The sequence below is a fragment of the Strongylocentrotus purpuratus genome, unplaced genomic scaffold (assembly GCF_000002235.5).
Source record: "Strongylocentrotus purpuratus isolate Spur 01 unplaced genomic scaffold, Spur_5.0 spur5_scaffold_5, whole genome shotgun sequence".
NCBI classification, from domain to species: Eukaryota; Metazoa; Echinodermata; class Echinoidea; order Camarodonta; family Strongylocentrotidae; genus Strongylocentrotus; species Strongylocentrotus purpuratus.
This window is the reverse complement of record NW_022145611.1, coordinates 17509465-17536115: the sequence shown is the minus strand read 5'-3', so window position 1 is coordinate 17536115 and position 26651 is coordinate 17509465. Positions and strand designations below refer to the sequence as shown.

The 26651-nt window shown below is 38.8% G+C and overlaps 1 protein-coding gene across 1 annotated transcript in view; it reads right to left on the bottom strand.

Annotated features, from left to right (window-relative positions):
* The window catches only part of LOC105439052, a 66217-nt gene extending 41019 nt beyond the window's left edge, over positions 1-25198 (bottom strand). Inside the window, exon 1 of the mRNA XM_030998676.1 lies at positions 25185-25198. Within this exon, the coding sequence (XP_030854536.1) occupies positions 25185-25198 (14 nt within the window). The remainder of the gene's footprint in view (positions 1-25184) is intronic.
* Between the last annotated feature and the right edge of the window lie 1453 nt (positions 25199-26651).

Below are 26651 nucleotides of genomic sequence, written 5' to 3'. Positions count from 1 at the left end.
CCCGAAAAGTTGTGATAATTCAAATTTTTCAATATTTGCCACTACGCCCCTTTCAAAGGGATATTGGGGTCGGATCCATCTAATGTCATGTATGAACATTCATTATGGAGAACTAGCCAATTTAAAAAAAAAATATTTTCCTCCAAAATGCTGAACCACCCCGGCCCTTACCTTTCGGCCCGAAAGTTGTGATACTCAAATTTTTCAATATTTGCCACTACGCCCCTTTCAAAGGGATATGGGGGTCAGGATCCATCTAATGGCATGTATATACATTCATTATGGGGAAACTAGCCAATTTAAAAAAAATATTTTTCCTCCAAAATGGTGAACCACCCCGGCCCTTACCATTTCGGCCCGAAAGTTGTGATAATTCAAATTTTTCAATATTTCCACTACGCCCCTTTCAAAGGATATGGGGTCAGGATCCATCTAATGGCATGTATATACATTCATTATGGGAAACTAGCCAATTTAAAAAAAATAATATTTCCTCCAAAATGCTGAACCACCCCGGCCCTTACCATTTCGGCCCGAAAGTTGTGATAACTCAAATTTTTCAATATTTGCCACTATGCCCCTTTCAAAGGGATATGGGGGTCAGGAACCATCTAATGGCATGTATATACATTCATTATGGGAAACTAGCCAATTTAAAAAAAATGATATTTTCCTCCAAAATGCTGACCACCCCGGCCCTTACCATTTCGGCCCGAAAGTTGTGATAACTCAAATTTTTCAATATTTGCCACTATGCCCCTTTCAAAGGGATATGGGGGTCAGGAACCATCTAATGGCATGTATTACATTCATTATGGGGACTAGCCAATTTAAAAAAATAATATTTTTCCTCCAAAATGCTGAACCACCCCGGCCCTTACAACTTCGGCCCGAAAAGTTGTGATAACTCAAATTTTTCAATATTTTGCCGCTACGCTCCTTTCAAAGGGATATGGGTCAGGAACCATCTAATGGCATGTATATACATTATTATGGGGAAACTAGCCAATTTAAAAAAAATAAATATTTTCCTCCAAAATGCTGAACCACCCCGGCCCTTACAACTTCGGCCCGAAAATTGTGATAACTTCAAATTTTTCAATATTTGCCACTACGCCCCTTTCAAAGGGAATTTGGGTCAGGATCCATCTAATGTCATGTATAACATTCATTATGGAAAAACTAGCCAATTTAAAAAAAAATAATATTTTCCTCCAAAAATGCTGAACCACCCTGGCCCTTACCATTTCGCCCGAAGTCGAAATGTGATAACTCAAATTTTTCAATATTTGCCACTACGCCCCTTTCAAAGGGATATGGGGTCAGGATCCATCTAATGGCATGTATATACATTCATTATGGGGAAACTAGCCAATTAAAAAAAAATATTTTCCTCCAAAATGCTGAACCACCCCGGCCCTTACCATTTCGGCCCGAAAGTTGTGATAACTCAAATTTTTCAATATTTGCCACTACGCTCCTTTCAAAGGGATATGGGGGTCAGGAACAATGTAATGGCATGTATATACATTCATTATTAAAAAAAAAAAATTAAAATTTAAAAAAATAATATTTTCCTCCAATGCTGAACCACCAGCCCCCGCCCTTACAATTTCGGCCCGAAAAGTGTGATAACTCAAATTTTTCAATATTTGCCGCTATGCCCCTTTCAAAGGGATATGGGGGTCAGGAACCATCTAATGGCATGTATGTACATTCATTATGGGGAAACTAGCCAATTTAAAAAAAATAATATTTTCCTCCAAATGCTGAACCAACCCCCGCCCTTACAACTTCGGCCCAAAAAGTTGTGATAATTCAAATTTTTACAATATTTGCCACTACGCCCCTTTCAAAGGGATATGGGGGTCAGGATCCATCTAATGGCATGTATATCATTCATTATGGGGAAACTAGCCAATTTAAAAAAAAATATTTTCCTCCAAAATGCTGAACCACCCGGCCCTTAACCATTTCGGCCCGAAAGTTGTGATAACTCAAATTTTTCAATATTTGCCACTATGCCCCTTTCAAAGGATATGGGGGGTCAGGAACCATCTAATGGCATGTATATACATTCATTATGGGGAAACTAGCCAATTTAAAAAAAATAATATTTTCCTCCAAAGCTGAACCACCCCCACCGGCCCTTACAACTTCGGCCCGAAAGTTGTGATAATTCAAATTTTTCGATATTTGCCACTACGCCCCTTTAAAGGGATATTGGGGCCAGGATCCATCTAATGTCATGTATGACATTCATTATGGAGAAACTAGCCAATTTAAAAAAAATAATATTTTCCTCCAAAATGCTGAACCACCCCGGCCCTAACCATTTCGGCCCGAAAGTTGTGATAACTCAAATTTTTCAATATTTGCCGCTACGCCCCTTTCAAAGGGATATGGGGTCAGGAACCATCTAATGGCATGTATGTACATTCATTATGGGGAAAACTAGCAAATTTAAAAAAAATAATATTTTCCTCCAAAATGCTGAACCACCCCGGCCCTTACAACTTCGGCCAAAAAGTTGTGATAATTCAAATTTTTACAATTTTGCCACTACGCCCCTTTCAAAGGGATATGGGGGTCAGGATCCATCTAATGGCATGTATTACATTCATTATGGGGAAACTAGCCAATTTAAAAAAAAATATATTTTCCTCCAAAATGCTGAACCACCCCGGCCCTTACCTTTCGGCCCGAAAGTTGTGATAACTCAATTTTTCAATATTTGCCACTATGCCCCTTTCAAAGGGATATGGGGGTCAGGAACCATCTAATGGCATGTATATACATTCATTATGGGAAACTAGCCAATTTAAAAAAATAATATTTTCCTCCAAAATGCTGAACCACCCCGGCCCTTACAACTTCGGCCCGAAAGTTGTGATAACTCAAATTTTTCAATATTTGCCACTACGCTCCTTTCAAAGGATATGGGGGTCAGAACCATCTAATGGCATGTATATACATTCATTATGGGGAAACTAGCCAATTTAAAAAAAATAACATTTTCCTCCAAAATGCTGAACCACCCCGGCCCTTACAACTTCGGCCGAAAAAGTTGTGATAATTCAAATTTTTCAATATTTGCCACTACGCCCCTTTCAAAGGATATTGGGTCAGGATCCATCTAATGGCATGTATATACATTCATTATAGAGAACTAGCCAATTTAAAAAAAATAATATTTTCCTCCAAAATGCTGAACCACCCCGGCCCTTACATTTCGGCCCGAAAGTTGTGATAACTCAAATTTTTCAATATTTGCCACTACGCCCCTTTCAAAGGATATGGGGGTCAGGAACCATCTAATGGCATGTATATACATTCATTATGGGAAACTAGCCAATTTAAAAAAAAAAATATTTTCCTCCAAAATGCTGAACCACCCCGGCCCTTACCATTTCGGCCCGAAAGTTGTGATAATTCAAATTTTTACAATATTTGCCACTACGCCCCTTTCAAAGGGATATGGGGGTCAGGATCCATCTAATGGCATGTATATACATTCATTATTGGGAAACTAGCCAATTTAAAAAAAATAATATTTTCCTCCAAAATGCTGAACCACCCCGGCCCTTACAACTTCGGCCCGAAAAGTTATGATAATTCAAATTTTTACAATATTTGCCACTACGCCCCTTTCAAAGGGATATGGGGTCAGGATCCATCTAATGGCATGTATGTACATTCATTATGGGGAAACTAGCTAATTTAAAAAAATAATATTTTCCTCCAAATGCTGAACCACCCCGGCCCTTACAATTTCGGCCCGAAAGTTGTGATAACTCAAATTTTTCAATATTTGCCACTACGCCCCTTTCAAAGGGATATGGGGTCAGGATTCATCTAATGGCATGTATGTACATTCATTATGGGGAAACTAGCCAATTTAAAAAAATATATTTTCCTCCTCCAAAATGCTAAACCCCCCTGCCCTTACAATTTCGGCCCGAAAAATGTGATAACTCAAATTTTTACAATATTTGCCACTACGCCCCTTTCAAAGGGATATTGGGGTCAGAACCATCTAATGGCATGTATATACATTCATTATGGGAAACTACAGCCATTTAAAAAAAATAATATTTTCCTCCAAAATGGTGAACCACCCCGGCCTTACCATTTCGACCGAAAGTTGTGATACTCAAATTTTTCAATATTTGCCACTACGCTCCTTTCAAAGGGATATGGGGGTCAGGATCCATCTAATGGCATGTATATACATTCATTATGGGTAAACTAGCCAATTTAAAAAAAATAATATTTTCCTCCAAAATGGTGAACCACCCCGGCCCTTACAATTTCGGCCCGAAAAGTTGTGATAATTCAAATTTTACAATATTTGCCACTACGCCCCTTTCAAAGGGATATGGGGTTAGATCCATCTAATGGCATGTATGTACATTCATTATGGAGAAACTAGCCAATTAAAAAAAATAATATTTTCCTCCAAAATGCGGAACCACCCCGGCCCTTACCATTTCGGCCCGAAAGTTGTGATAACTCAAATTTTTCAATATTTGCCACTATGCCCCTTTCAAAGGGATATGGGGTCAGGAACCATCTAATGGCATGTATATACATTCATTATGGGAAACTAGCCATTTAAAAAAAATAATATTTTCCTCCAAAGGTGAACCACCCCGGCCCTTACCATTTCGACCCCGAAAGTTGTGATAACTCAAATTTTTCAATATTTGCCACTACGCTCCTTTCAAAGGATATGGGGGTCAGGAACCATCTAATGGCATGTATATACATTCATTATGGGGAAAACTAGCCAATTTAAAAAAAAAATATTTTCCTCCAAAATGCTGAACCACCCCGGCCCTTACATTTCGGCCCGAAAAGTTGTGATAACTCAAATTGTTCAATATTTGCCACTACGCCCCTTTCAAGGGATATGGGGGTCAGGATCCATCTAATGGCATGTATATACATTCATTATGGGAAACTAGCCAATTTAAAAAAAATATATTTTCCTCCAAAATGGTGAACCCCCCGGCCCTTACCATTTCGGCCCGAAAAGTTGTGATAATTCAAATTTTTACAATATTTGCCACTACGCCCTTTCAAAGGGATATGGGGGTCTGGATCCATCTAATGGCATGTATATACATTCATTATGGGGAAACTAGCCAATTTAAAAAAATAATATTTTCCTCCAAAATGCTGAACCACCCCGGCCCTTACAATTTCGGCCCGAAAGTTGTGATAACTCAAATTTTTCAATATTTGCCACTACGCCCTTTCAAAGGGATATGGGGGTCAGGATTCATCTAATGGCATGTATGTACATTCATATGGGGAAACTAGCCAATTTAAAAAAATATATTTTCCTCCAAAATGCTAAACCACCCCTGGCCCTTACAATTTCGGCCCGAAAAGTTGTGATAACTCAAATTTTTACAATATTTGCCTACTACACCCCTTTCAAAGGGATATTGGGGTCAGGAACCATCTAATGGCATGTATATACATTCATTATGGGGAAACTAGCCAATTTAAAAAAAATAATATTTTCCTCCAAAATGGTGAACCACCCCGGCCCTTACCATTTCGGCCCGAAAGTTGTGATAACTCAAATTTTCAATATTTGCCACTACGCTCCTTTCAAAGGGATATGGGGGTCAGGAACCATCTAATGGCATGTATATACATTCATTATGGGTAAACTAGCCAATTTAAAAAAAATAATATTTTCCTCCAAAATGCTGAACCACCCCGGCCCTTACCATTTCGGCCCGAAAGTTGTGATAACTCAAATTTTTCAATATTTGCCACTACGCCCCTTTCAAAGGGATATGGGGGTCAGGATCCATCTAATGGCATGTATATACATTCATATGGGAAACTAGCCAATTTAAAAAAATAATATTTTCCTCCAAATGCGAACCACCCCGGCCCTTACAATTTCGGCCCGAAAGTTGTGATAACTCAAATTTTTCAATATTTGCCACTATGCCCCTTTCAAAGGGATATGGGGGTCAGGAACCATCTAATGGCATGTATATACATTCATTATGGGAAACTAGCCAATTAAAAAAATAATATTTTCCTCCAAAATGCTGAACCACCCCGCCCTTACCATTTCGACCCGAAAGTTTGTGAAACTCAAATTTTTCAATATTTGCCACTACGCCCCTTTCAAAGGGATATGGGGGTCAGGAACCATCTAATGGCATGTATATACATTCATTATGGGTAAAACTAGCCAATTTAAAAAAAAAATAATATTTTCCTCCAAAATGCTGAACCACCCCGGCCCTTACCATTTCGGCCCGAAAAGTTGTGATAACTCAAATTGTTCAATATTTGCCACTACGCCCCTTTCAAAGGGATATGGGGGTCAGGATCCATCTAATGGCATGTATATACATTCATTATGGGAAACTAGCCAATTAAAAAAAATATATTTTCCTCCAAAATGGTGAACCACCCCGGCCCTTACCATTTCGGCCCGAAAGTTGTGATAATTCAAATTTTTTCAATATTTGCCACTACGCCCCTTTCAAAGGGATATGGGGGTCTGGATCCATCTAATGGCATGTATATACATTCATTATGGGGAAACTAGCCAATTTAAAAAAAATAATATTTTCCTCCAAAATGCTGAACCACCCCGGCCCTTACAATTTCGGCCCGAAAGTTGTGATAACTCAAATTTTTCAATATTTGCCACTACGCCCCTTTCAAAGGGATATGGGGGTCAGGATTCATCTAATGGCATGTATGTACATTCAATATGGGGAAACTAGCCAATTTAAAAAAAATATTATTCCTCCAAAATGCTAAACCACCCCTGGCCCTTACAATTTCGGCCCGAAAGTTGTGATATCAATTTTACAATATTTGCCACTACACACCCCCTTTCAAAGGGATATTGGGGTCAGGAACCATCTAATGGCATGTATATACATTCATTATGGGGAAACTAGCCAATTTAAAAAAAAAAATATTTTCTCCAAAATGGTGAACCACCCCCGGCTCTTACCATTCGACCCGAAAGTCGTGATAACTCAAATTTTTCAATATTTGCCACTACGCTCCTTTCAAAGGGATATGGGGGTCAGGAACCATCTAATGGCATGTATATACATTCATTATGGGGAACTAGCCAATTTAAAAAAATAATAATTTTCCTCCCTCCAATGGTGAACCACCCCGGCCCTTACCATTTCGGCCCGAAAAGTTGTGATAATTCAAATTTTTACAATATTTGCCACTACGCCCCTTTCAAAGGGATATGGGGTTAGGATCCATCTAATGGCATGTATGTACATTCATTATGAGAAACTAGCCAATAAAAAAAAATATATTTTCCTCCAAAATGCGGAACCACCCGGCCCTTACCATTTCGGCGCCCGAAAGTTGTGATAACTCAAATTTTTCAATATTTGCCACTATGCCCCCTTTCAAAGGGATATGGGGGTCAGGAACCATCTAATGGCATGTATATACATTCATTATGGGGAACTAGCCAATTTAAAAAAAAAATATTTTCTCCTCCAAAATGGTGAACCACCCCCGGCCCTTACCATTTCGACCCGAAAGTTTGTGATATTCAAATTTTTCAAATATTTGCCACTACGCTCCTTTCAAAGGGATATGGGGGTCAGGAACCATCTAATGGCATGTATATACATTCATTATTGTAAACTAGCCAATTTAAAAAAAATAATATTTTCCTCCAAAATGCTGAACCACCCCGGCCCTTACCATTTCGGCCCGAAAGTTGTGATAACTCAAATTGTTCAATATTTGCCACTACGCCCCTTTCAAAGGGATATGGGGGTCAGGATCCATCTAATGGCATGTATATACATTCATTATGGGAAACTAGCCAATTTAAAAAAATAATATTTTCCTCCAAAATGGTGAACCACCCCGGCCCTTACATTTCGGCCCGAAAAGTTGTGATAATTCAAATTTTTTACAATATTTGCCACTACGCCCCTTTCAAGGGATATGGGGGTCAGGATCCATCTAATGGCATGTATATACATTCATTATGGGGAAACTAGCCAATTTAAAAAAAATAATATTTTCCTCCAAAATGCTGAACCACCCCGCCCTTCCATTTCGGCCCGAAAGTTGTGATAATTCAAATTTTTCAATATTTGCCACTACGCTCCTTTCAAGGGATATGGGTCAGGAACAATGTAATGGCATGTATATACATTCATTATGGGGAAACTAGCCAATTTAAAAAAAATAATATTTTCCTCCAAATGCTGAACCACCCGGCCCTTACATTTCGGCCCGAAAGTTGTGATAACTCAAATTTTTCAATATTTGCCACTACGCCCCTTTCAAAGGGATATGGGGGTCAGGAACCATCTAATGGCATGTATGTACATTCATTATGGGAAACTAGCAAATTTAAAAAAATAATATTTTCCTCCAAAATGCTGAACCACCCCGGCCCTTACAACTTCGGCCCAAAAGTTGTGATAATTCAAATTTTTACAATATTTGCCACTACGCCCCTTTCAAAGGGATATGGGGGTCAGGATCCATCTAATGGCATGTATATACATTCATTATTGGGAAACTAGCAAATTTAAAAAAAATAATATTTTCCTCCAAAATGGTGAACCACCCCGGCCCTTACCATTTCGGCCCGAAAGTTGTGATAACTCAAATTTTTCAATATTTGCCACTACGCTCCTTTCAAAGGGATATGGGGGTCAGGAACCATCTAATGGCATGTATATACATTCATTATGGGAAACTAGCCAATTTAAAAAAAATAATATTTTCCTCCAAAATGCTGAACCACCCCGGCCCTTACAACTTCGGCCCAAAAGTTGTGATAATTCAAATTTTTCAATATTTGCCACTACGCCCCCCTTTCAAAGGGATATGGGGGTCAGGATCCATCTAATGGCATGTATATACATTCATTATGGGGAAACTAGCCAATTTAAAAAAAATAATATTTTCCCTCCATGCTGAACCACCCCGGCCCTTACCATTTCGGCCCGAAAGTTGTGATAACTCAAATTTTCAATATTTGCCACTACGCCCCTTTCAAAGGGATATGGGGGTCAGGAACCATCTAATGGCATGTATATACATTCATTATGGGGAAACTAGCCAATTTAAAAAATAATATTTTTCCTCCCAAATGCTGAACCACCCCGGCCCTTACCACTTCGGCCCGAAAGTTGTGATAATTCAAATTTTTCAATATTTGCCACTACGCCCCCTTTTAAAGGGATATTGGGGGTCAGGATCCATCTAATGTCATGTATAACATTCATTATGGAGAAACTAGCCAATTTAAAAAAAATAATATTTTCCTCCAAAAATGCTGAACCACCCCGGCCCTTACAATTCGGCCCGAAAGTTGTGATAACAAATTTTTTCAATATTTGCCACTACGCCCCTTTCAAAGGGATATGGGGGTCAGGAACCATCTAATGGCATGTATGTACATTCATTATGGGGAAACTAGCAAATTTAAAAAAATAATATTTTCCTCCAAATGCTGAACCACCCCGCCCCTTACAACTTCGGCCCAAAAGTTGTGATAATTCAAATTTTTACAATATTTGCCACTACGCCCCTTTCAAAGGGATATGGGGGTCAGGATCCATCTAATGGCATGTATATACATTCATTATGGGGAAACTAGCCAATTTAAAAAATAATATTTTCCTCCAAAATGCTGAACCACCCCGGCCCTTACAACTTCGGCCCGAAAGTTGTGATAACTCAAATTTTTCAATATTTGCCACTACGCCCCCTTCAAAGGGATATGGGGGTCAGGAACCGTCAATGGCATGTATATACATTTATTATTGAAACTAGCCAATTAAAAAAATATATATTTTCCTCCAAAATGCTGAACCACCCCGGCCCTTACAACTTCGGCCCGAAAGTTGTGATAATTCAAAATTTTTACAATATTTGCCACTACGCCCCTTTCAAGGGATATGGGGGTCAGGATCCATCTAATGGCATCTAATGGCATGTATATACATCATTATGGGAACTAGCCAATTTAAAAAAATAATATTTCCTCCAAAATGCTGAACCACCCCGGCCCTTACCATTTCGGCCCGAAAGTTGTGATAACTCAAATTTTTCAATATTTGCCACTACGCCCCTTTCAAAGGATATGGGGGTCAGGAACCATCTAATGGCATGTATATACATTCATTATTGGGAAACTAGCCAATTTAAAAAAAATAATATTTTCCTCCAAAATGCTGAACCACCCCGGCCCTTACAACTTCGGCCCGAAAAGTTGTGATAATTCAAATTTTTACAATATTTGCCACTACGCCCCTTTCAAAGGGATATGGGGGGTCAGGATTCATCTAATGGCATGTATGTACATTCATATGGGGGAACTAGCCATTTAAAAAATAATATTTTCCTCAAAATGCTAAACCACCCCGGCCCTTACAATTTCGGCCCGAAAGTTGTGATAACTCAAATTTTTACAATATTTGCCACTACGCCCCCTTTCAAAGGGATATTGGGGTCAGGACCATCTAATGGCATGTATATACATTCATTATGGGGAAACTAGCCAATTTAAAAAAAATAATATTTTCCTCCAAAATGCTGAACCACCCCGGCCCTTACCATTTCGGCCCGAAAGTTGTGATAACTCAAATTTTTCAATATTTGCCACTACGCTCCTTTCAAAGGGATATGGGGGTCAGAACCATCTAATGGCATGTATATACATTCATTATGGGTAAACTAGCCAATTTAAAAAAAATAATATTTTCCTCCAAAATGCTGAACCACCCCGGCCCTTACCATTTCGGCCCGAAAAGTTGTGATAATTCAAATTTTTACAATATTTGCCACTACGCCCCTTTCAAAGGGATATGGGGGTCAGGATCCATCTAATGGCATGTATGTACATTCATTATGGAGAAACTAGCCAATTTAAAAAAAATAAATATTTTCCTCCAAAATGCTGAACCACCCCGGCCCTTACCATTTCGGCCCGAAAGTTGTGATAACTCAAATTTTTCAATATTTGCCACTATGCCCCTTTCAAAGGGATATGGGGGTCAGGAACCATCTAATGGCATGTATATACATTCATTATGGGAAACTAGCCAATTTAAAAAAATAATATTTTCCTCCAAAATGCTGAACCACCCCGGCCCTTACACTTCGGCCCGAAGTTGTGATAACTCAAATTTTTCAATATTTGCCACTACGCTCCTTTCAAAGGGATATGGGGGTCAGGACCATCTAATGGCATGTATATACATTTATTATGGGGAAACTAGCCAATTTAAAAAAAATAATATTTTCCTCCAAAATGCTGAACCACCCCGGCCCTTACAACTTCGGCCCGAAAAGTTGTGATAATTCAAATTTTTCAATATTTGCCACTACGCCCCTTTCAAAGGGATATTGGGGTCAGGATCCATCTAATGTCATGTATGAACATTCATTATGGAGAAACTAGCCAATTTAAAAAAAATAATATTTTCCTCCAAAATGCTGAACCACCCCGGCCCTTACCATTTCGGCCCGAAAGTTGTGATAACTCAAATTTTTCAATATTTGCCACTACGCCCCTTTCAAAGGGATATGGGGGTCAGGATCCATCTAATGGCATGTATATACATTCATTATGGGGAAACTAGCCAATTTAAAAAAAATAAAATATTTTCCTCCAAAATGGTGAACCACCCCGGCCCTTACCATTTCGGCCCGAAAGTTGTGATAACTCAAATTTTTCAATATTTGCCACTACGCTCCTTTCAAAGGGATATGGGGGTCAGGAACATCTAATGGCATGTATATACATTCATTATGGGGAAACTAGCCAATTTAAAAAAAAATAATATTTTCCTCCAAAATGCTGAACCACCCCGGCCCTTACAATTTCGGCCCGAAAGTTGTGATAACTCAAATTTTTCAATATTTGCCACTACGCCCCTTTCAAAGGGATATGGGGGTCAGGAACCATCTAATGGCATGTATATACATTCATTATGGGGAAACTAGCCAATTTAAAAAAAAAAAATTTTCCTCCAAAATGGTAACCACCCCGGCCCTTACATTTCGGCCCGAAAGTTGTGATAATTCAAATTTTTCAATATTTGCCACTACGCCCCTTTCAAAGGGATATGGGGGTCAGGATCCATCTAATTGCATGTATATACATTCATTATGGGAAACTAGCCAATTTAAAAAAAATATATTTTCCTCCAAAATGCTGAACCACCCCGGCCCTTACAACTTCGGCCCGAAAAGTTGTGATAATTCAAATTTTTACAATATTTGCCACTACGCCCCTTTCAAAGGGATATGGGGGTCAGGATCCATCTAATGGCATGTATATACATTCATTATGGGGAAACTAGCCAATTTAAAAAAAATAATATTTTCCTCCAAAATGCTGAACCACCCCGGCCCTTACCATTTCGGCCCGAAAGTTGTGATAACTCAAATTTTTCAATATTTGCCACTATGCCCCTTTCAAAGGGATATGGGGGTCAGGAACCATCTAATGGCATGTATATACATTCATTATGGGGAAACTAGCCAATTTAAAAAAAATAATATTTTCCTCCAAAATGCTGAACCACCCCGGCCCTTACAACTTCGGCCCGAAGTTGTGATAACTCAATTTTTCAATATTTGCCACTACGCTCCTTTCAAAGGGATATGGGGGTCAGGAACCATCTAATGGCATGTATATACATTTATTATGGGGAAACTAGCCAATTTAAAAAAAATAATATTTTCCTCCAAAATGCTGAACCACCCCGGCCCTTACAACTTCGGCCCGAAAAGTTGTGATAATTCAAATTTTTACAATATTTGCCACTACGCCCCTTTCAAAGGGATATGGGGGTCAGGATCATCTAATGGCATGTATGTACATTCATTATGGGGAAACTAGCCAATTTAAAAAAATAATATTTTCCTCCAAAATGCTAAACCACCCCGGCCCTTACAATTTCGGCCCGAAAGTTGTGATAACTCAAATTTTTCAATATTTGCCACTACGCCCCTTTCAAAGGGATATGGGGGTCAGGAACCATCTAATGGCATGTATATACATTCATTATGGGGAAACTAGCCAATTTAAAAAAAAAATATTTTCCTCCAAAATGGTGAACCACCCCGGCCCTTACCATTTCGACCCGAAAGTTGTGATAACTCAAATTTTTCAATATTTGCCACTACGCTCCTTTCAAAGGGATATGGGGGTCAGGAACCATCTAATGGCATGTATATACATTCATTATGGGTAAACTAGCCAATTTAAAAAAAATAATATTTTCCTCCAAAATGCTGAACCACCCCGGCCCTTACCATTTCGGCCCGAAAAGTTGTGATAATTCAAATTTTTACAATATTTGCCACTACGCCCCTTTCAAAGGGATATGGGGGTCAGGATCCATCTAATGGCATGTATGTACATTCATTATAAAGAAACTAGCCAATTTAAAAAAAATAATATTTTCCTCCAAAATGCTGAACCACCCCGGCCCTTACCATTTCGGCCCGAAAGTTGTGATAACTCAAATTTTTCAATATTTGCCACTACGCCCCTTTCAAAGGGATATGGGGGTCAGGATCCATCTAATGGCATGTATATACATTCATTATGGGGAAACTAGCCAATTTAAAAAAAATAATATTTTCCTCCAAAATGCTGAACCACCCCGGCCCTTACAACTTCGGCCCGAAGTTGTGATAACTCAAATTTTTCAATATTTGCCACTACGCCCCTTTCAAAGGGATATGGGGGTCAGGAACCATCTAATGGCATGTATATACATTCATTATGGGGAAACTAGCCAATTTAAAAAAAATAATATTTTCCTCCAAAATGCTGAACCACCCCGGCCCTTACAACTTCGGCCCGAAAAGTTGTGATAATTCAAATTTTTCAATATTTGCCACTACGCCCCTTTCAAAGGGATATTGGGGTCAGGATCCATCTAATGGCATGTATATACATTCATTATGGAGAACTAGCCAATTTAAAAAAAATAATATTTTCCTCCAAAATGCTGAACCACCCCGGCCCTTACCATTTCGGCCCGAAAGTTGTGATAACTCAAATTTTTCAATATTTGCCACTACGCCCCTTTCAAAGGGATATGGGGGTCAGGATCCATCTAATGGCATGTATATACATTCATTATGGGGAAACTAGCCAATTTAAAAAAAAATATTTTCCTCCAAAATGCTGAACCACCCCGGCCCTTACCATTTCGGCCCGAAAGTTGTGATAACTCAAATTTTTCAATATTTGCCACTACGCCCTTTCAAAGGGATATGGGGGTCAGGACCATCTAATGCATGTATATACATTCATTATGGGGAAACTAGCCAATTTAAAAAAAATAATATTTTCCTCCAAAATGCTGAACCACCCCGGCCCTTACAATTTCGGCCCGAAAGTTGTGATAACTCAAATTTTTCAATATTTGCCACTACGCCCCTTTCAAAGGGATATGGGGGTCAGGAACCATCTAATGGCATGTATATACATTCATTATGGGGAAACTAGCCAATTAAAAAAAAAATTTTCCTCCAAAATGGTGAACCACCCCGGCCCTTACAATTTCGGCCCGAAAGTTGTGATAATTCAAATTTTTACAATATTTGCCACTACGCCCCTTTCAAAGGGATATGGGGGTCAGGATCCATCTAATGCATGTATATACATTCATTATTGGGAAACTAGCCAATTTAAAAAAAAATAATATTTTCCTCCAAAATGCTGAACCACCCCGGCCCTTACAACTTCGGCCCGAAAAGTTGTGATAATTCAAATTTTTACAATATTTGCCACTACGCCCCTTTCAAAGGGATATGGGGGTCAGGATCCATCTAATGGCATGTATATACATTCATTATGGGGAAACTAGCCAATTTAAAAAAAATAATATTTTCCTCCAAAATGCTGAACCACCCCGGCCCTTACCATTTCGGCCCGAAAGTTGTGATAACTCAAATTTTTCAATATTTGCCACTACGCCCCTTTCAAAGGGATATGGGGGTCAGGAACCATCTAATGGCATGTATATACATTCATTATGGGGAAACTAGCCAATTTAAAAAAAATAATATTTTCCTCCAAAATGCTGAACCACCCCGGCCCTTACAACTTCGGCCCGAAAGTTGTGATAATTCAAATTTTTCAATATTTGCCACTACGCTCCTTTCAAAGGGATATGGGGGTCAGGACCATCTAATGGCATGTATATACATTCATTATGGGGAAACTAGCCAATTTAAAAAAATAATATTTTCCTCCAAAATGCTGAACCACCCCGGCCCTTACAACTTCGGCCCGAAAAGTTGTGATAATTCAAATTTTTCAATATTTGCCACTACGCCCCTTTCAAAGGGATATTGGGGTCAGGATCCATCTAATGGCATGTATAACATTCATTATGGGAAACTAGCCAATTTAAAAAAAATAATATTTTCCTCCAAAATGCTGAACCACCCCGGCCCTTACCATTTCGGCCCGAAAGTTGTGATAACTCAAATTTTTCAATATTTGCCACTACGCCCCTTTCAAAGGGATATGGGGGTCAGGATCCATCTAATGGCATGTATATACATTCATTATGGGGAAACTAGCCAATTTAAAAAAAAATATTTTCCTCCAAAATGGTGAACCACCCCGGCCCTTACATTTCGGCCCGAAAGTTGTGATAACTCAAATTTTTCAATATTTGCCACTACGCCCCTTTCAAAGGGATATGGGGGTCAGGACCATCTAATGGCATGTATATACATTCATTATGGGGAAACTAGCCAATTTAAAAAAAAAATATTTTCCTCCAAAATGCTGAACCACCCCGGCCCTTACAACTTCGGCCCAAAAAGTTGTGATAATTCAAATTTTTTCAATATTTGCCACTACGCCCCTTTCAAAGGGATATGGGGGTCAGGATCCATCTAATGGCATGTATGTACATTCATTATGGGGAAACTAGCCAATTAAAAAAAATATATATTTTCCTCCAAAATGCTGAACCACCCCGGCCCTTACAACTTTCGGCCCGAAAGTTGTGATAACTCAAATTTTTCAATATTTGCCACTACGCCCCTTTCAAAGGGATATGGGGGTCAGGATCCATCTAATGGCATGTATATACATTCATTATGGGAAACTAGCCAATTTAAAAAAAATAATATTTTCCTCCAAAATGCTGAACCACCCCGGCCCTTACAACTTCGGCCCGAAAAGTTGTGATAATTCAAATTTTTACAATATTTGCCACTACGCCCCTTTCAAAGGGATATGGGGGTCAGGATCCATCTAATGGCATGTATATACATTCATTATTGGGAAACTAGCCAATTTAAAAAAAAATATTTTCCTCCAAAATGCTGAACCACCCCGGCCCTTACAACTTCGGCCCGAAAAGTTGTGATAATTCAAATTTTTACAATATTTGCCACTACGCCCCTTTCAAAGGGATATGGGGGTCAGGATCCATCTAATGGCATGTATGTACATTCATTATGGGAAACTAGCTAATTTAAAAAAAAAATATTTTCCTCCAAAATGCTGAACCACCCCGGCCCTTACCATTTCGGCCCGAAAGTTGTGATAACTCAAATTTTTACAATATTTGCCACTACGCCCCTTTCAAAGGGATATTGGGTCAGGAACCATCTAATGGCATGTATATACATTCATTATGGGAAATTAGCCAATTAAAAAAATAATATTTTCCTCCAAAATGGTGAACCACCCCGGCCCTTACCATTTCGGCCCGAAAGTTGTGATAACTCAAATTTTTCAATATTTGCCACTACGCCCCTTTCAAAGGGATATGGGGGTCAGGAACCATCTAATGGCATGTATATACATTCATTATGGGGAAACTAGCCAATTTAAAAAAAATAATATTTTCCTCCAAAATGGTGAACCACCCCGGCCCTTACCATTTCGACCCGAAAGTTGTGATAACTCAAATTTTTCAATATTTGCCACTACGCTCCTTTCAAAGGGATATGGGGGTCAGGATCCATCTAATGGCATGTATATACATTCATTATGGGGAAACTAGCCAATTTAAAAAAAAAATATTTTCCTCCAAAATGCTGAACCACCCCGGCCCTTACCATTTCGGCCCGAAAGTTGTGATAATTCAAATTTTTACAATATTTGCCACTACGCCCCTTTCAAAGGGATATGGGGGTCAGGATCCATCTAATGGCATGTATATACATTCATTATGGGGAAACTAGCCAATTTAAAAAAAAAAATATTTTCCTCCAAAATGCTGAACCACCCCGGCCCTTACAATTTCGCCCGAAAGTTGTGATAACTCAAATTTTTCAATATTTGCCACTACGCCCCTTTCAAAGGGATATGGGGGTCAGGATCCATCTAATGGCATGTATATACATTCATTATGGGAAACTAGCCAATTTAAAAAAAATAATATTTTCCTCCAAAATGCTGAACCACCCCGGCCCTTACCATTTCGGCCCGAAAGTTGTGATAATTCAAATTTTTACAATATTTGCCACTACGCCCCTTTCAAAGGGATATGGGGGTCAGGATCCATCTAATGGCATGTATATACATTCATTATTGGGAAACTAGCCAATTTAAAAAAAATAATATTTTCCTCCAAAATGCTGAACCACCCCGGCCCTTACAACTTCGGCCCGAAAAGTTGTGATAATTCAAATTTTTACAATATTTGCCACTACGCCCCTTTCAAAGGGATATGGGGGTCAGGATTCATCTAATGGCATGTATGTACATTCATTATGGGGAAACTAGCCAATTTAAAAAAAATAATATTTTCCTCCAAAATGCTGAACCACCCTGGCCCTTACAATTTCGGCCCGAAAGTTGTGATAACTCAAATTTTTCAATATTTGCCACTACGCCCCTTTCAAAGGGATATGGGGGTCAGGATCCATCTAATGGCATGTATATACATTCATTATGGGGAAACTAGCCAATTTAAAAAAAATAATATTTTCCTCCAAAATGCTGAACCACCCCGGCCCTTACAATTTCGGCCCGAAAGTTGTGATAACTCAAATTTTTCAATATTTGCCACTACGCCCCTTTCAAAGGGATATGGGGTCAGGAACCATCTAATGGCATGTATATACATTCATTATGGGGAAACTAGCCAATTTAAAAAAAAAAAATTTTCCTCCAAAATGGTGAACCACCCCGGCCCTTACCATTTCGGCCCGAAAGTTGTGATAATTCAAATTTTTCAATATTTGCCACTACGCCCCTTTCAAAGGGATATGGGGGTCAGGATCCATCTAATGGCATGTATATACATTCATTATTGGGAAACTAGCCAATTTAAAAAAATAATATTTTCCTCCAAAATGCTGAACCACCCCGGCCCTTACAACTTCGGCCCGAAAAGTTGTGATAATTCAAATTTTTACAATATTTGCCACTACGCCCCTTTCAAAGGGATATGGGGGTCAGGATCCATCTAATGGCATGTATATACATTCATTATGGGGAAACTAGCCAATTTAAAAAAAATATTTTTCCTCCAAAATGCTGAACCACCCCGGCCCTTACCATTTCGGCCCGAAAGTTGTGATAACTCAAATTTTTCAATATTTGCCACTACGCCCCTTTCAAAGGGATATGGGGGTCAGGAACCATCTAATGGCATGTATATACATTCATTATGGGGAAACTAGCCAATTTAAAAAAAATAATATTTTCCTCCAAAATGCTGAACCACCCCGGCCCTTACAACTTCGGCCCGAAGTTGTGATAACTCAAATTTTTCAATATTTGCCACTACGCTCCTTTCAAAGGGATATGGGGGTCAGGAACCATCTAATGGCATGTATATACATTCATTATGGGGAAACTAGCCAATTTAAAAAAAATAATATTTTCCTCCAAAATGCTGAACCACCCCGGCCCTTACAACTTCGGCCCGAAAAGTTGTGATAATTCAAATTTTTCAATATTTGCCACTACGCCCCTTTCAAAGGGATATTGGGGTCAGGATCCATCTAATGGCATGTATGACATTCATTATGGAGAAACTAGCCAATTTAAAAAAAAAATATTTTCCTCCAAAATGCTGAACCACCCCGGCCCTTACCATTTCGGCCCGAAAGTTGTGATAACTCAAATTTTTCAATATTTGCCACTACGCCCCTTTCAAAGGGATATGGGGGTCAGGATCCATCTAATGGCATGTATATACATTCATTATGGGGAAACTAGCCAATTTAAAAAAAAATATTTTTCTCCAAAATGCTGAACCACCCCGGCCTTACCATTTCGGCCCGAAAGTTGTGATAACTCAAATTTTTCAATATTTGCCACTACGCCCTTTCAAAGGGATATGGGGGTCAGGAACATCTAATGGCATGTATATACATTCATTATGGGGAAACTAGCCAATTTAAAAAAAAATAATATTTTCCTCCAAAATGCTGAACCACCCCGGCCCTTACAATTTCGGCCCGAAAGTTGTGATAATTCAAATTTTTACAATATTTGCCACTACGCCCCTTTCAAAGGGATATGGGGGTCAGGATCCATCTAATGGCATGTATATACATTCATTATTGGGAAACTAGCCAATTTAAAAAAAATAATATTTTCCTCCAAAATGCTGAACCACTCCGGCCCTTACAACTTCGGCCCGAAAGTTGTGATAATTCAAATTTTTACAATATTTGCCACTACGCCCCTTTCAAAGGGATATGGGGGTCAGGATCCATCTAATGGCATGTATATACATTCATTATGGGGAAACTAGCCAATTTAAAAAAAATAATATTTTCCTCCAAAATGCTGAACCACCCCGGCCCTTACATTTCGCCCGAAAGTTGTGATAACTCAAATTTTTCAATATTTGCCACTACGCCCCTTTCAAAGGGATATGGGGGTCAGGAACCATCTAATGGCATGTATATACATTCATTATGGGGAAACTAGCCAATTTAAAAAAATAATATTTTCCTCCAAAATGCTGAACCACCCCGGCCCTTACAACTTCGGCCCGAAGTTGTGATAACTCAAATTTTTCAATATTTGCCACTACGCCCCTTTCAAAGGGATATGGGGGTCAGGAACCATCTAATGGCATGTATATACATTCATTATGGGGAAACTAGCCAATTTAAAAAAAATAATATTTTCCTCCAAAATGCTGAACCACCCCGGCCCTTACACTTCGGCCCGAAAAGTTGTGATAATTCAAATTTTTCAATATTTGCCACTACGCCCCTTTCAAAGGGATATGGGGTCAGGATCCATCTAATGGCATGTATGAACATTCATTATGGGAAACTAGCCAATTAAAAAAAATAATATTTCCTCCAAAATGCTGAACCACCCCGGCCCTTACCATTTCGGCCCGAAAGTTGTGATAACTCAAATTTTTCAATATTTGCCACTACGCCCCTTTCAAAGGGATATGGGGGTCAGGATCCATCTAATGGCATGTATATACATTCATTATGGGAAACTAGCCAATTTAAAATAAAAATATTTTCCTCCAAAATGGTGAACCACCCCGGCCCTTACCATTTCGGCCCGAAAGTTGTGATAACTCAAATTTTTCAATATTTGCCACTACGCTCCTTTCAAAGGGATATGGGGGTCAGGAACCATCTAATGGCATGTATATACATTCATTATGGGGAAACTAGCCAATTTAAAAAAAATAATATTTTCCTCCAAAATGCTGAACCACCCCGGCCCTTACAACTTCGGCCCAAAAGTTGTGATAATTCAAATTTTTACAATATTTGCCACTACGCCCCTTTCAAAGGGATATGGGGGTCAGGATCCATCTAATGGCATGTATGTACATTCATTATGGGGAAACTAGCCAATTTAAAAAAAATAATATTTTCCTCCAAAATGCTGAACCACCCCGGCCCTTACAACTTCGGCCTGAAAAGTTGTGATAATTCAAATTTTTACAATATTTGCCACTAAGCCCCTTTCAAAGGGATATGGGGGTCAGGATCCATCTAATGGCATGTATGTACATTCATTATGGGGAAACTAGCCAATTTAAAAAAAATAATATTTTCCTCCAAAATGCTGAACCACCCCGGCCCTTACAACTTCGGCCCGAAAAGTTGTGATAATTCAAATTTTTACAATATTTGCCACTACGCCCCTTTCAAAGGGATATGGGGTCAGGATCCATCTAATGGCATGTATATACATTCATTATTGGGAAACTAGCCAATTTAAAAAAAAAATATTTTCCTCCAAAATGCTGAACCACCCCGGCCCTTACAACTTCGGCCCGAAAAGTTGTGATAATTCAAATTTTTACAATATTTGCCACTACGCCCCTTTCAAAGGGATATGGGGGTCAGGATCCATCTAATGGCATGTATGTACATTCATTATGGGAAACTAGCCAATTAAAAAAAAAATATATTTTCCTCCAAAATGCTGAACCACCCCGGCCCTTACCATTTCGGCCCGAAAGTTGTGATAACTCAAATTTTTACAATATTTGCCACTACGCCCCTTTCAAAGGGATATTGGGGTCAGGAACCATCTAATGGCATGTATATACATTCATTATGGGGAAACTAGCCAATTTAAAAAAATAATATTTTCCTCCAAAATGGTGAACCACCCCGGCCCTTACCATTTCGGCCCGAAAGTTGTGATAACTCAAATTTTTCAATATTTGCCACTACGCCCCTTTCAAAGGGATATGGGGGTCAGGAACCATCTAATGGCATGTATATACATTCATTATGGGGAAACTAGCCAATTTAAAAAAAATAATATTTTCCTCCAAAATGGTGAACCACCCCGGCCCTTACCATTTCGACCCGAAAGTTGTGATAACTCAAATTTTTCAATATTTGCCACTACGCTCCTTTCAAAGGGATATGGGGGTCAGGAACCATCTAATGGCATGTATATACATTCATTATGGGGAAACTAGCCAATTTAAAAAAAAAATATTTTCCTCCAAAATGCTGAACCACCCCGGCCCTTACCATTTCGGCCCGAAAGTTGTGATAATTCAAATTTTTACAATATTTGCCACTACGCCCCTTTCAAAGGGATATGGGGGTCAGGATCCATCTAATGGCATGTATATACATTCATTATTGGGAAACTAGCCAATTTAAAAAAAATAATATTTTCCTCCAAAATGCTGAACCACCCCGGCCCTTACAACTTCGGCCCGAAAGTTGTGATAATTCAAATTTTTACAATATTTGCCACTACGCCCCTTTCAAAGGGATATGGGGGTCAGGATCCATCTAATGGCATGTATATACATTCATTATGGGGAAACTAGCTAATTTAAAAAAAATAATATTTTCCTCCAAAATGCTGAACCACCCCGGCCCTTACAATTTCGGCCCGAAAGTTGTGATAACTCAAATTTTTCAATATTTGCCACTACGCCCCTTTCAAAGGGATATGGGGGTCAGGAACCATCTAATGGCATGTATATACATTCATTATGGGGAAACTAGCCAATTTAAAAAAAATAATTTTTCCTCCAAAATGGTGAACCACCCCGGCCCTTACCATTTCGGCCCGAAAAGTTGTGATAATTCAAATTTTTACAATATTTGCCACTACGCCCCTTTCAAAGGGATATGGGGGTCAGGATCCATCTAATGGCATGTATACATTCATTATTGGGAAACTAGCCAATTTAAAAAAAATAATATTTTCCTCCAAAATGCTGAACCACCCCGGCCCTTACAACTTCGGCCCGAAAAGTTGTGATAATTCAAATTTTTACAATATTTGCCACTACGCCCCTTTCAAAGGGATATGGGGGTCAGGATTCATCTAATGGCATGTATGTACATTCAATATGGGGAACTAGCCAATTTAAAAAAAAATATTTTCCTCCAAAATGCTAAACCACCCCTGGCCCTTACAATTTCGGCCCGAAAGTTGTGATAACTCAAATTTTTACAATATTTGCCACTACGCCCCTTTCAAAGGGATATTGGGGTCAGGAACCATCTAATGGCATGTATATACATTCATTATGGGGAAACTAGCCAATTTAAAAAAAATAATATTTTCCTCCAAAATGGTGAACCACCCCGGCCCTTACCATTTCGGACCCGAAAGTTGTGATAACTCAAATTTTTCAATATTTGCCACTACGCTCCTTTCAAAGGGATATGGGGGTCAGGAACCATCTAATGGCATGTATATACATTCATTATGGGGAAACTAGCCAATTTAAAAAAAAAATATTTTCCTCCAAAATGCTGAACCACCCCGGCCCTTACAACTTCGGCCCGAAAAGTTGTGATAATTCAAATTTTTACAATATTTGCCACTACGCCCCTTTCAAAGGGATATGGGTGTCAGGATCCATCTAATGGCATGTATGTACATTCATTATGGGGAAACTAGCCAATTTAAAAAAAATAATATTTTCCTCCAAAATGCTGAACCACCCCGGCCCTTACAATTTCGGCCCGAAAGTTGTGATAACTCAAATTTTTCAATATTTGCCACTACGCCCCTTTCAAAGGGATATGGGGGTCAGGAACCATCTAATGGCATGTATATATATTCATTATGGGGAAACTAGCCAATTTAAAAAAAATAATATTTTCCTCCAAAATGCTGAACCACCCCGGCCCTTACAATTTCGGCCCGAAAGTTGTGATAACTCAAATTTTTCAATATTTGCCACTACGCCCCTTTCAAAGGGATATGGGGTCAGGAACCATCTAATGGCATGTATATACATTCATTATGGGGAAACTAGCCAATTTAAAAAAAATAATATTTTCCTCCAAAATGCTGAACCACCCCGGCCCTTACAACTTCGGCCCGAAAGTTGTGATAACTCAAATTTTCAATATTTGCCACTATGCCCCTTTCAAAGGGATATGGGGGTCAGGAACCATCTAATGGCATGTATATACATTATTATTGGGAAACTAGCCAATTAAAAAAAAAAAATATTTTCCTCCAAAATGCTGAACCACCCCGGCCCTTACCATTTCGGCCCGAAAAGTTGTGATAATTCAAATTTTTCAATATTTGCCACTACGCCCCTTTCCAAGGGATATAGGGTTCAGGATCCATCTAATCGCATGTATGTACATTCATTATGGGGAAACTAGCCAATTTAAAAAAAATAATATTTTCCTCCAAAATGCTCTTACCATTTCGGCCCGAAAGTTGTGATAACTCAATTTTTCAATATTTGCCCCTACGCCCCTTTCAAAGGGATATGGGGGTCAGGATCCATCTAATGGCATGTATATAAATTCATTATGGGGAAACTAGCCAATTAAAAAAAAATATATTTTCCTCCAAAATGCTGAACCACCCCGGCCCTTACAATTTTAGACCCGAGAGTTGTGATAATTCAAATTTTTACAATATTTGCCCCTACCCCCCTGTCAAAGGGATATGGGGTCAGGATCCATCTAATGGCATGTATATACATTCATTGTGGGGAAACTAGCCTATTCAAAAAATACAAAATTTTCCTTTAAAATGCTGAACCAGCCCGGCCCTTACAACTTTTGCCCGAAAAGTAGTGATAATTCAAATTTTTACAATATTTGCCACTACGCCCCTTTAAAAGAGATATAGGCGTTAGAATCCATCTAATGGCATGTATGTACATTCATTATGGGGAAACTAGCCCATTCAAAAAATTAAATATTTTCCTCCAAAATGCTGAACCACCCCGGCCCTTACCATTTTGGCCCGAAAGTTGTGAAAATTCAAGTTTTTACAATATTTGCCACTACCCCCCTGTCAAAGGGATATGGGGGTCAGGATCCATCTAATGGCACGTTTATACATAGAAAGCCCCACATAGGGAAAAATGGGGGTAATGATCAACCTCACTACACACAGGGACATTCGTTTTGAGCAAATATTCAAAGATTTAAATATCCATTTTTTTCTCTCAAAAATAATGAACTACCTGTAACCCCTTGACATTTGAGAAACAAAGTGATGATTGTCAAAATGTTAAAATTTTTACCCTAACACCCCTCTCAGTTACAAATGGGGGTCTAAGTGACATATGGGGTTCATGATTAACATCACGACATAAAGGGACATTCATTGTGAGCAGATAAACAAAGATTAAATATTCAATTTTTTATTTTTTTTCTCTCAAAAAAGACCATCTTGGTCAAAAAGTGATAATTTTCAAACGCCCCTGAGGGGCTAAAAGGGGGTCATGACATACCTTATGACATTCATTGTGAGCGAATAAAACAAAATTAAATTTTCATTTAATTCGCAAGTAAGTAAGTAAATCACGTGTAAGATCTTTATCATCAGGTACACATGGAAGGTAAGCAAATCGCTATCCCTCAGGTATCAAATTTTCACATTTTTGTGAAATTCTTGACCAATTTCAAAGTGCCTGCATGTGAAGAAGAAAAAAAAGAGTCCACTAGCAAACTATAAAACCAGTGTGCAAGGTTTGTCGGGTTCGGGAAGGGGCGATTACGAACGCATTTGAAGTTTTGTTTACATCACTCTTCATGCAGGGGTGTGGGTGCCAAGTAAGGCCAGGTGATATCAATATCACATTTCATATTATCACCTAGTTCATGACCATGGAGTAAAAGGTATTAACGTGCAATTTCAGAATTTCTTCTTAATGTTCCGCTAATTGGAATAATAAGAATTCATGAACTTTTGCCATTTCTCTTGGTGTGTCTTATGTATAAAATTGCTATTATTTTTCAAAACAAATTTCTGCTACAAATGAGTTAAGACAGCAAATTGAAATATAACTCACAAGTCAGATGTCGAAACAGTAAGTGCAAGTTCGGGGCTGATGAAGGTTTCCCAATCTCGGTATGCAGTGCCTAAAACTTACTGCTGCATATAAATCACTATAGATGCCTGTGTATAACTTGTATTAACTTTCACCTTCTAATAGTGCATACCTATAATCCCCCTACCACTCTGCACACATGTGACTCTCTCAAGATATCTAAGAATAATTTGCCCCATTCTTAACTAAAACTCTGACTACACCCAATCTTTCTCTCCACAGCACGAAAGAAAACACCTGTCCAAAGAACTTGAGTTATTTGCCTTGATAGATTGGCAACAAAGTCATTCACTTTGTGGGCCTACCAAATTCCTTGTCTATTCAGCTAAAGGTTTAGAATGAAAAGCATGCAGTTACATGGTGACATGCATGCATATCCTAATGACATACCTTTGATGTCTACCCAAGAAGGCGAATAAACTTGTTAATGGCAGAAAAAAGCAGCTTCAAAATGTTAACATCTTTCTGTTGATAACTAGTAAATACCTATAAAATGTATCTTACCTTTTCTTTCCTTGTATATCAGGCAGTTTCTTTCTTGCTGCATTTATGATTCTCTGCCTTCCTTCAATCTCTCCATCGTGCTCCCTTCTCACGAGCAGCAGCGCCTCTTTCTGGGCCTGGAGATGGTGTTCTGTTTGTTTAACCTATGAATGATGAAACACAAAACCTGTACCAGTACATCATTTATTTCTCGCTTAAAACCCCACTGTCCTACTTGTAGCTACTTACGGTACTCCCTCTATACAGAAAACTTCCCCAATCGGTGCCTGTTGGTCCCCCATGATCCTCTATTTCTTATGTTATTTGAGAGCTGAGTTGATGAGATAGCCACCTGTCAGCGACCTCACTGTGTGGTCTAATCCC